Below are 12,796 nucleotides of genomic sequence, written 5' to 3'. Positions count from 1 at the left end.
AGTGAATGACCTCTGAAACACCTGAAGTGCAAAGTCTCTAGTTCGTCAGACCGTTTTATAGTGGCTCAGATTTAAATGTTGTATTCAGGAGCTATGAAGGTGACTCTGACAGTTGTATAGTTATGAGGGCAAGACAGAGGAACAAAAACATGAAGAATGCTGACACCATTTTGGCTTTCATTAGACAGCTCCGTTATGTTTGCCTTAGTATTTATGACCTCTACAGGGATACTGCAGTCTCTGGACAGTATTAAAGTCTGCCCCTTGCCCTCTATAAATATTTTCTTTATGGCCAGGGAAAGGAGGGAAAAGTCGTAACAAGCTATTACATGGATGAGCTGCATTTCTTAACCTCCTCCGCCTTTTATCAACCAAGATCCTGCTCAGTGACCTGCAGAGACAGTCAGAGCCAAACATCTGTTTGGCTAACCTCCTCCACCCATCTTCCTTCGGTGACAGGTCGGCTCTTAACCGCTGTGCTGATCCATCACAGCACACTGTCCCTTCTCTCCATATCTGTCTGTCTGTTCGTCTGTATGCCAGAGAGAAGGCCGGGCTATTGATCTCAACTCAATGAAGCAGGCTCAAGGTCTTTACAGCAAAGCTATGTTTTAACCGACTCCAGCTGAAGGAGAAACCCGCTGTCAGACAAAGTTTTGTCACAGTGAGACAAGGTCTGTGCTGAGCTGTGGGAGCCCACCGTCAATGTTAATGGTGCAGCTTGGTAAAATGGAATTACGTTCTGAATGTAAAGTGAATGTTAAGTATTCACACACACACACAAACTCCCATTAACTTTACTCAGGGGCTGTGCTCATGATCAACAACAGCTGGCTTACAGAAGCCTACAGTGACCAAATTAGCCACAAGGCATTGTATTACTATAGGGACTAATAGTGTCTCTGTGTGCCGGAGGGAGTCAGCTTAGAGGGATGTAATTATTTTCATTACTAATTAATCAGCCAATTATTTTCTTGAGTAACGAATTAATCATGTGGTCTATACAATGCAAGAAGTTTAGAGTTGGGCCGATGGACAATGCCGCCATCCATCACCGATAGCTGTCAGTCACCAACCTGACCTTGACATCATGATTTAAAAGCCCCGTCCCCCATTCACACCAACACCAGGGTGTGGGTTTACAGTGGCACTAATGATATTCATTCATTGCATGCTTAAAGGGGAACTACACCCATTTTCAAAATTCACACATGCTATTCCTATAATCTAAGACAGTCCAAAAATATTAATGATCATGAACAACTCTCTCCTAAATCCAAAAACTGGAGTGCTAAAGTCAAATCTGTGATGTCATAGGGTATAAAGTCTGGAGTATATGGGTACATTTTTTGTTTCAGAAATGCGATCACCATTTGGCGATAGAAAAGAAAACATTCTGTGGGTCCACAAAATCAGGCTCCCATTTATTGTCTATGGAGCAGCTCCAGACTTTGTACTCTGTGACATCACAAGATGGAGACTTTGAGACTCTGGTTTCTGGCTTTGAGAGAGAGTAGCTCGTGTTAACAAATATTGATTGAACTTCTCTTGGCCATAGAAATAACAAATTGGAATTCCTAATTTAGGAGGTGTTTCCCTATAAAAAGTAACAATTCTGGTAATCTACCATAAGTGTAGGCTGCCAGAGAGGCAAAGCATTACCTTTTTTAGCCACCAAGTTTCATCACCTGTTTTTTTTTTTTTTTTAATTTACTGATAATGTTATATAAATATTGCAAGTTCCAGAAACACTGCGTGCAATAGTCCACTTTTCACCCTCTCTTTCCCTCTCTCTCTCAAACACACACAAGTTGGAGAGTGCTGTGGCATTCAGTCCTTTTTTTTTTTTTTTTTAGATATTTTTAGGGCATTTTTTGCCTTTAATTGATAGGATAGTGAAGTGTGAAAGGGAGAGAGAGAGAGAGAGAGAGAGAGAGAGAGAGAGAGAGAGAGAGAGAGAGAGAGAGAGAGAGAGAGAGAGAGACATGCAGCAAAGGGCCACAGGCTGGAGTCGAACCCAGCCCGCTGCGGCAACAGCCTTGTACATGGGGCGCCTGCTCTACCACTAAGCAACCGACGCCCCTCAGCATTAAGTCCTATTTGTCTCTGTCCTCAGTCTTGACAAGTGTGCTACTATATGCATAAAGTTGGCAGTTCATGGGTCATGTCATTTTTAACAATGATGTCATCGTCCATCGAGATGTTTCACTGCAGACATCATCATACACAAACTTGGTAGACATTGCACAACCCTGAATGATTCTGTCACAATATAAAACAGAATAAACCAGTTTTTGTGTTTTGCATAAAAAATGACTTAAATATTGATGATTTATCAACATGTATTAAATTAATATGAATTAAAATAAATTTCCTGCCAACCAGCTTATTGATTATTCGCCTAATTGTTTTAGCTCTGTTGACAACATTTACCCTCATCTGAGAGAAGACATAAAGCAGACTCTAGAGACTTCCTTATGGTCACAGATCAATGTGAAGACAGCATTTTTTTTTCCTCCTAAATGTCAGAAAATGGCCAAAAAAGACATAATAAATCCCCAGAGCCCAGGTGACATATTCTAATTAATTGCTTCAGCCAAACAGTCTAAAACCCAGCGGCATTCACTTTACTACTATATGTGTGAAGAAAAGCTGGAATCTGAGAATATTCGGTGTTTCCTTGAAAAAGGATTAAACCAGTTAAAGGTTATTAAAATAGTTACCAGTAGATTTACACTGATAAGTCAACTAACAGCCCTGTGTGGCCCAAAACAAAACAATGTAAGTCAAAATCAAATGATAGCTATTTTGTGATCACAGTAAGAAAGAGTAGGTGCATAGTAGGTAGAAGTCATAAGAGACTCAGACAGGACACTGACATACAGAGCAGGGTGGTGCTTCTATAACCTTTGGTCCTGTCAGAGTGCCAGGCGCCAGCTTATTGCTGCTCTTCAGCAGAGAGGTTGTGGGGTTAAGAGGGTCTGCAGACTGTGCACTCTGGACGGTGGGGTATTAATTTCCATGTTGTCTAGAAGATCATGAGGTGCAGTGATCACATAAAGGCTGTAAAAGTGACTCAGAGGAGCAGCTAAGCTCAAGACCAATAGGTCGGCCAAGTTTGGTCAAGCTGAACCAGGAAGTCTTCGAACATGTGGCCGAGCAGATGTTGCTTTTCATCATGTTTTTATATCAGGATGTGTCTGATGGATAATATTTTTCCATTACGGGGGAATGACAGGGTGCCAGTGCCTGAGTTTTATCCACTGCCTTTATTGTCTGATCATGTTTTTAGGCTTATTTGGTGCTTGCAGATCCACCTGAAGCTCAGACAGAAAAGTCTCATCATTCACGGCATAAAAATGTTGTATGAGAGAAGACAATAGAAAGATGTCCTGCCTTTATCACAATAAAGGCCATGTTAAGCACTCTCCGTTGGTACATGTGAATAAATCACTGACGTGTGACATGCGTAGATACACCTGTTTATACTGTTCAGATAAAACTGTAGGACGTAGCATAATAAAACCTGTCTGCCATCATTCATCTTCATTTGTCTTGGTCGAGGTGCTAACGAAAACAGAGCGACTCAGTGAGGAGGAGAGAGAGATGTGGAGGGAGTTCAGTCCAGGTAAGAACGATCGGTGTGTTAACAAAGCTACAGCTTCCACTGAAATCCATGTCTGGAGGAGGGTTTGTTTTCCATGTTTGCATTTGTTGCTTAATAGAATGTGGAGAGGAAAGTGAAATTATGTGCTGTATCCTTCTCAAGGTTGTGAACTCCACTGTGAAGTAGTCACATCCACTCCAAATCCTATTAAGTTTTTCAGATCCTTCTTAACCTTGGCTCTCACCATCTCACCATGTAGAGACACACAATAAACAAAACATGCTGGCATAGGATACATCACTCTTTTGTGATTTCATTTCCTTTTTTCTAAGTTTGCTCTCAGAAGGTCTGGATTGGTACATCTGGAAGTCTTCTTTGTTTCAACACTTGTTGAGTGGGAGTTCTGAGGAACCCAACCAAGCCAGTTGTGCCGATGCAGCAGTGTGATGTAAGTTTATTGTATCAAACCCATTTCTCAGATCCTATTAAACATTGGCCCAAAACTTTGTCTGATGTATTTTCACTGCCCTGCCCTCAAACAACCCTATATCAACACCACCAGCCATGTTTCATTAGCTCAAGTTTGCATTTGTATTACTACCACTTGGGGCAACTGTGGCTTTGATTTAGAGCGGGTCATCCACCAATCAGAAGATTGGCAGTTTGATCCCTGCCTCCTCCAGTCCGCGTGTCGAAGTTTCCTTGGGCACTATACGGTACCCCAAATTGCTCCCGATGGTTGTTCCATCGGTGTGTCAGTGTATGTGAATGGTTACTGAGTAGCAGGTGGCACTATGTATGTAGCCTCGGGCACCGGTGTGTGACTGGGTGAATGTGACATGTTGTGTAAACGTGCTTTGAGTGGGTGGAAGACAAGAAAAACGCTACACAATTGCAGTCCATATACTTGGAGGAGAAGAAACTGGAAATTTTAACTATTCATCCAGTTCTTTCATTTTTGATTTTTTTTTTGCTCTCTTGCTCGTTTTCATGTTATTTCCATCACAGTATGATAATTAATTAAGGTGTTAGAACTCACGCAAAGACAACCTCTTGAGGCAAATTTGTGATAATTGGGCGATATAAATATAGTAGCATTTACGCAACTGGACGTATTATAGCTGGTAGTTAACTGGTCATTGTGACAATAAATACACTAGATACAATCAGGGCCTGGCAATAAAACAATAACGATAATTATCTCTAAATAATTTTCCTTGATAGACATCATAATCTTTGCTCGATAAACCTGTGATTTAATTAAACCACCAATTTAGCCATATAGGGAGGTGGTAATGCACCTTAAACACTGGCTGTCACCCACCATTAACCAGAGGAAAGAAAAGGAAGAAGAAGTTACAGTAAAAGAAGAAGAGGATGAGACCAGTCATCCATCTAATGCTTGTGGTAACATTGTAAGGTTACCTTTCAACACACTCATAAAGTTACTTTTAGTATGATTGTTTTGGTCATGGATAAGAGCACCACACTACCCCACAGTTGAATTGATGAATTGAAACTCATCTAACGGTAAGTTAGCAAGTTACCGTGACTGAGATATTACATCAGAATGATATGACATAACATGAATGAGTGTTGCTAAACGTAACGTGAATTAAACTTTAAAACATCTCCTCGTCCGTGAACAAACTTTCTGCCACAGCAGACGCCTGTCATCACGTCAGATAAACTTTAATTGGCAATGAATGATCCCTCACTAGTTTACGACATCGTCAAATTCTGTCTTTTGTTATTGTTTTGAGAGAAAAATGGCAGACATTACATACAGTGGGTTTAAAACTTGTACAGACAATAATAGCCATAGTCGAGATTTCTCTTTTTATCTGTTTTAAACCACCTGCAAAAAGAATGTGACATGCAGAATTAAGATTTCTTTACTCAATGTTTATTCATTTATTGTTTCATTTATTGACATTATTTTATTGTAACTGTCTTATATCTACCTCAGGTTTGTGAGATGTTACACTGTTTGACAGGTGTTTGTCATGTTGTGGCAATAAAAAATAAATTAAATCAGAATTAATCACACAGTTTTTTCATCTTCCCCTCAGGCGCAAAAATCAGCCTTTAAAGTTGAAAGAAATGATGATTTGACAATTATGATAATTTCCAATACTGACTGATATGAACATTTTCTAATCATGACAACATTTTATAGCCATATCGCCTAGCTCTCGCAATGTCTCACTTTATTGCCGAGCTTTCGATCTATTCGACCTACATCAGGGCATATAAAAGGGAACATCTACATATCTATATATCAACATACCTCCGGGTTGAAAATCATCCCTATAGAACAATAATTCATCTGCTCACAACTGTGCAACTCCACACACACATAAGCAGATACTGTAAGAAGGCGTGGCCATGCGTACACACCCATGAGGTTGTAAAATCACATTTTAGTGAGGCTGGTAAACATCTGACATTAACAACCTTTTTTTTCCACTGAGTGACAACCTCGTTAACTATTCCATCCCTGTAGGCCTGCTGGTGCAACACTGAACAGTGCAGTGCAAATAAAGGAAGTGGCTAACTGTTTGACAAACAACAAGACAGGTAGAGAGCGTAACAACTGACTCAACTGTCTGTAAACATTCAGCGGACATTTTCCACACAAATTACAGCCTATGGAGCCAATGCCCTCTCTCCTCTCCGCATCAATCACCACTCAAGCTGTTGCTTTTGCCCACAGCCACAATCCATTTTCAAATAACCAGTCAGCTTTGGCTGTTAAAGTAGAGAGGCTAGGTGGTGACAGACGGATCGGCAGACAGCGACAGAGAAGGGGGGGGACGGGGAGATTAAACAGAGAGACACAGTATAGGTAGGCAACAAGCTCAGAAAGTGAAAGTGAGAAACCAGTCAGGAGCGCACTCTAAATGGAAGCCATCTGGCCCGACCAGGGAGGTTATTTGTGTGAAGAGAGGAGAGGATGCAGCCACGCTGGCAGGCAGGCCAGCAGGTGAACACAGTCAGATACAGACAGAGGGATGGGTCCTGCAGCTGCACAAATCTTTGTGTCTGTATCTGTATTTCATATGACAGGAATGACAATTGTGTGGAACAAGCAAGCAGCCAGCATGTCAAGTGAGGCTTATAGAGATAGAGTTTTTATTGTTTACCTGGTAGCAGGGATAAGAGGCGCTGGTTGAAGAGTCTACCTGCAAGAGAGAGAAAAACTGGGGTTAGATGTGAGATACAATGAGGAATCATCGTTAATGTGAATTTCTAAAAATGTGCCTGTGTATGCACGAGTGTCAAAGGGTGCATCACACAGTATATGATTGAATCTGAATAAAACTGCATAGTAATGGTGAAGGACAGAAGAAGAAAAAAGACGGAAAAGCAATGCCAGCCACTTCCAATTTTAGTCAAAGCACTGCCTAAGGTTTTAAATGATCCAATCCTGCAGATAAAAAACACAATGAGAAGTTTATCAGTACGGATGTTCAGGATTGACTTTCATATATCAGCTCTCACTTTCCCCACAGAATAAATTGGTTGTGTTGTCCTGCAGGATTTCTGCAGGACCGGCCGGGGCAGCCTGCAGTGACAGAGAGGATTAGGCCCGGTGCCGATAGCTTCATTTGATTGGCTCTCTCAGTGCAAAGGCCTGTCTGTCACCACGAGTCACAAACCACAAATCCTTTCAAAAGCACAGCACAAATATTTTGGTTTTTATCACAGCCAGCAACTGAGAACAGATTGAAGACAGTGGTGACCATGCTGCCAGACTTGACTTTCATGTCTGCAGCTTCCTAGAGGCCAGACATGTGACAGGCAGAGTATCTTTGTCCAGGAAGGCTCATTTCACAGTACACTTGGGAGATTACTGTGTCGCCTCTTTCATAATCCTAACAGGATTTTTGCAGATTCAAGGATTTGCTACATTTGATACGAAATGTTGGCAGCCTGTTGTCTAGCTTGACAGAGGATTTCTCAGCGACTGAATGGGAAATATGAGTATGCATCATGACTTCATATACATATGTATATAAAATTAGATATAGCAGTTACTGAAACGGAAAGATCAACCATCTCAATGCTGCGTTATCTTTTCTAGCGTTTGCGGTCCCAAATATTTACAGACATGGTGAGGATGCATCTTGTCATGACTCATGACGCAGATTAAAGCATTAACAAGTTGCTTATATTGTAGTTTTCTCCCATAACCTCCTCCTCCTCCTCCTCCTCCTCAGCAATAGAGTAAATCTGTCTGACTGACACATCAGCTAATCAACACTGCTGCTGGCTTGATCATATTCTTATTTTGCTTTTTTTGCATGCACAAATTGGTGAATAAAGGGATTTAAAAAAAGAGAAGAAAGAAAAGACAAGGGTTATTTTTGGTTTAACAAATGTTTTATTACTGGTAATATATCTTGAAACCATTTTTTTAATATAAGTATGTGTAACACGTCCCCCTTTGGAAAATAACTACAATAAAGTTGAGATTCTCCATGCAGTTGCATTTTTAGCGTAGATAAATACCGTAGATAGATACCACAGAAAAGCAAATGTACACTCTATGATAACTGTCAATTTTCATATCACAGTACACCTTAAAATCGGTATACTGCTGCAACCCTAATCGTGATTCTGTGAATTTCCACATATAGTATGTCTGTTACCTTTGTCACCACTGATAAAACACACTTCACTTTTTGTTTCTCATTTGAACCACAGTTAAATAAAGCACTCCTGGGAGGGAACGTGTTTAATTCAGAATGACTGCAATGATTTGTACATGGGTGCAACGTGTGTCTGACTGTGCAAAGTCACCACTGCTTGTGTCTTCATGACACCCACCAATGATACTGTCCTCTTTTACTGTCTGGCTGTATTCCAGTCGGGGTAATTAATCACTGAGCCCTTCACCCTGGTCAAGCCTCAAAGAAAATGCTATTGCTCTGATTGATTGTAGTTCCTAATTGCATCTGAAACACATTACCCTATAGTGACTTTGACTGTACTTGTTTTTAGATATAAATTAATTGGCACAAAAAAAACTTATTTTCAATGTGGGTTTTATTTATTCTATGAACAGCTACAGACCATTTGTGACTGTGTTTGACTATTTGTTTGTGTGTGTCTGACCAGGATGAAACACTAACTACTGTCAAATACTTTATGTATAAAAATGGATGTCAAGAGTGCACATGCACACTAGCAGCTCTGTAAGGCTGTGCTTACACAGAGCAATGTTATACTAACGTTATCATGCTCACATGTTCAATGCCAACATGCTGATGTTTTGCAGGTATAAAGTTTAACATGTTTACTATGGTAGCATGCTAAAATTTGTCACCTAGCAGAGGTGTGACCAAGCCATTATTGTGCAAGTCACAAGTAAGTCTAAAGTCTTTGCAATCAAGTCCTAAGTCAACACTATCAAGTCCCAAGTCCTAAACTTCAGCTTTGTGTCCTAAAAGTGTAAAAAATTGGTTCTTCACCAAATGTAATGACATTTAGCAACAGATAAATGTTTTTTTTAGTTGTTGTTAAAACACGTTTGTCAAAAGGTTAGATGGCTATTAAGCTTATGTTAGCTTAGCATTAGCTATATTGCATTCGTGCAACTTCAAATGTTGTTGCCACTCTGTTTGTTTAGCATACTGCAATTTGTTTTTTGTTGATCACTACATACTTTTTATACGCGGTATCATTTTGTTTAACTAGAGCTCATTAACATAACATTTGTTCTTCATTGTTCTCTGCTGTAACTTGATTAAATGCTGTTGAGTTGGTTCAAACAAAGTGGATCTGGGGAATTAAGAGTCACTTTGCTGGTAATGAAGCGTTACCGCTGGTTGATTCAGAAAATGAAGTGAAATTAATTGACTTATGGCACACTTTTTACTTAATGGGTGAAAATATCGAGTATTATGAAGTCAAAAGGCTCAAGTCCAGGTGAAGTCACAGTCGAAGTCTACTTTCAAGTCTTTTTTGATTTTGTCAAGTGGAGTCTAAAGTCATAAAGTTTGTAACTCAAGTCTGACTCCAGGCAAGGTCACATGACTCAACTGCACACCTTGGCTAATTAACAATAATCATATAGTGTAGCTGAGGCTGATGTGAATGTTATTATTTCACTGGGATGTGGTCATGAATCAAAGTATTTGGAAAAAATAAAATCTTGAACAGATGATGCTTTTTTAGGATTTAGGATTATGAACGTCTGTACAAAAGTTTATCCACTAGTTGTCGAGAAATTTCAGCTGTTACTAACAAATAAAACCAAGAGCAGTTTTCTAGTATGGTAGCACCACAAACTGAGTAACAGAGCAGTTTACACCTACAGTAGTGCAGACTCCACAAGGGAGAAGCAATATGGGATTGAATTGACAAAATGCCAGCACCAACGCTGATGTATTCCTGTGTTCATGAATCATTTAGTCATGAATTATTTCAGTCTGAGGATATAAGACGCATAAATACATAATCATAAATAATCACTGAAATAGTACTCACCTATTGTCTGGCTTCTCAAGGCAATGATCCAATAACATACACTCACTCATGACTCCGCTCAATTTCCAATTAGCACTGCGCAACTCCCAAGTTTCTGCAGTTGATTCCATCTCTGATTCAAATTACAATTTATAATTCAGGCTTTTACCCGACGCATCTAATCAGAGAGATTAACAATTAGTGCAACAGTAAAATAAGTGAAAATTCCTCAAGCATCAACCGGGTAAATAGCCACATAATTCAGAGTGCCATGTGGAAGTGCTATGCTAATTGTCACTGGGATGGACTCTTCAATTCCTATTAAACCATAATTAAGAATTTACATTCGAGAAGCAGCATCCAAAAGGCTAAGCTGCAGCCCCTGCATGTGGGAATAGGCTAAACTAATTGAGTCTGAATTATGTTGCATGAGCAGAAATAATGTTGCATTTACTTACCCTCAATGCATAAATCAGTGTTATCAGACTGAGTGTCCTCCATATGAGTTAGCCGTTTCAATAATAGGCTACATACGCTTCTTCAAATGTTCCTACGATATCCCCTGTAAATGTATTTAATGAAATTTATAAATGCTTAGTTCACTGACCGTGACATTCACACTCAACGTTTTTGTGTCTATGTGTTGTGGAGAGTAAGACATAATCAAACACTAACAATGTTAACCAACTCTACCCTCTTTAAGCATCTTCATGGTCTCAGCGAGATTTATAGAGGCTTTTTTGTATTATTGTTTTGTATTAATTCTGAATAGATAATATTTTCCGTGGTTGATATGGTCTGAGATAGATGCACAATAAAACATACCACTCTTCAGCATCTGCAGCATCCACTACTAGCCAAGGATCGTGCTAATTATTTCCACAAGGTTTAAAAACTCCCACAGAACAACTTAAGTGCAATTCAGATAATAAATTGAATTGAAAATTAAGCCATGAGTGAAAAACAGCTGAGCAAAATATGTTGGCTGGCAGCAGGAACTGTAAGTGTAGTATAATGTAGGACAGCTCCAGAAGAGGCAACTTATTTACCCTCTCCTCAAGGGTTCTCAGTGGTATGTCTAATTTTCCTGAACAGGACTGCAGCTTTCAGGCTTTACTATTTGTATTCACAATGGCTAAGATGTCCTTCATCTTTGCTCTCAGACTAAACTAATTTGCCGTCTTTCATGGCAAATTTCCTGCAGAGACCATCCGGTTTCCACAGTAGCTACAGCAGCTGTGGGCGGTTACGCTCGTCAGAAAAAATGCAATTCAATCCCACAGAAACATTTAAAACATTTCTGAATGCGCTTCAGTTATGTAATTATATTAAACAAAGAACATTTGGCCATTTGGGGTTTTTTTCTCTTTTTTAGCCATAAGGAATCTGGATTTCATCTCAGACTTATTTCTCTATTAAATCTGACAATCTGCCCATGAGAGGAAAGGAGAAGGAGTAAGACAGAGGAGAAACAAGACAGAAGTATTTAAGTCTGGCATTTGTTTAGCTGAGTTTTTACCTGATGTGATCTTATTCTTGACTTATCTGGTTTTGCAGTAGACATGTTTAAAGGTTATGGTTATATTACACACTATGCTGCCAGATTATTAGGTACACATCATAGCTACAACAGTGAAAACTGATTCATATGCAAACATTACTTACGCAGCTTATCATACTTATTTCTCTTTGTTTAACATTTTTTATTGGTATTTTAACAACATATTAACTGCTATACAGCATTACAAAAGAAAAAAAAGTATACATATGCACAAGTATACACATATACAGACACCTACATACACATAGAAGCTTTAAAAGAACAGGCAGTTGCAGAAGATGAAGGCCTCAGGAGTGATAATCTAATGTGAATATTAGTTTCTTAAGTTTGAGCTGTTGCATCACTTCCCTCAACCACTGAGTGCAGCTCGGTAGATGTGTTTAGATCTCGAAAGATTCTTATTTTCCTCTCCTGCTATGCCAAAGATGGCTGTCAAAGGATCTGGGTGAATTTTCATTTTAAAAATATCTGATACTGTTTAGAAGATCAAACTCCCACAAGTGGACATACTTATTTCTTTTTGAAAATATGAGAAACATCGTAAAAGCACAAACTACAGCCTCCAGCATTACCAAAGAGTATCATCAGCATCTCTTGGAGTACATGATGAACCTTATTTCTCTCAAGATTTATTGGGTTGTATCTAATGTAGCTAGGGCTGGGTATTGTTGAAAAAACTACGCTTCCAGTACTCTTAAAATAATACCTATACCAACAGAATACTTCATTTGTTACCTTGTTTTCTACTTCATTCGATACCCATTATGTGAATGGAAGCGTTTGGCTGCGTAAAATGCCACCAGACACTGTAATATGCCTACTGCCATACTTTACAACATTTTGGTGGCATCTTGGCATGCTGAACTGCACTCAACATCACCACAGCAGACTGTATGGGTTGTAGCTGCTGTAAAAGTGGGCCAATCACGCGTTGCACTGAACTGAACAATGCCTGCAGTGACTGGCTGCAAGCAAACCACTCAAACAGTCGTTTTTTCTATGTGTAGGCACAAAAAGGATCGAGTGTGGGTATCATTTGACTGGAGAAGTTTCAATACTACTTGGTACTAGGTCATTTTGGTCAATACCTTAAAAGGTATTGAGTACCGATACTAAGCTCTTGGCGTAGCTGTACCAATAGAACTAGAAGCTGG

The 12,796-nt window shown here is 39.5% G+C and overlaps 1 protein-coding gene across 2 annotated transcripts in view; it reads left to right on the top strand.

The window, feature by feature from the left end:
* The first annotated feature begins 1,846 nt into the window (after positions 1–1,846).
* The window catches only part of frmpd3 (FERM and PDZ domain containing 3), a 32,637-nt gene continuing 21,687 nt past the window's right edge, over positions 1,847–12,796 (top strand). For both annotated transcript variants that reach the window (XM_078169271.1, XM_033632796.2), the window contains exons 1-2: positions 1,847–3,628; positions 3,940–4,055. In XM_078169271.1, coding sequence (XP_078025397.1) covers positions 4,041–4,055 — 15 coding nt within the window. In that variant the 5' untranslated portion in view covers positions 1,847–3,628; positions 3,940–4,040. The remainder of the gene's footprint in view (positions 3,629–3,939; positions 4,056–12,796) is intronic.

Source organism: Epinephelus lanceolatus, chromosome 7 (genome assembly GCF_041903045.1).
Source record: "Epinephelus lanceolatus isolate andai-2023 chromosome 7, ASM4190304v1, whole genome shotgun sequence".
Taxonomy (NCBI): Eukaryota; Metazoa; Chordata; class Actinopteri; order Perciformes; family Serranidae; genus Epinephelus; species Epinephelus lanceolatus.
The sequence above is the reverse complement of the archived record's forward strand: the minus strand, read 5'-3'. Positions and strand labels throughout refer to the sequence as shown.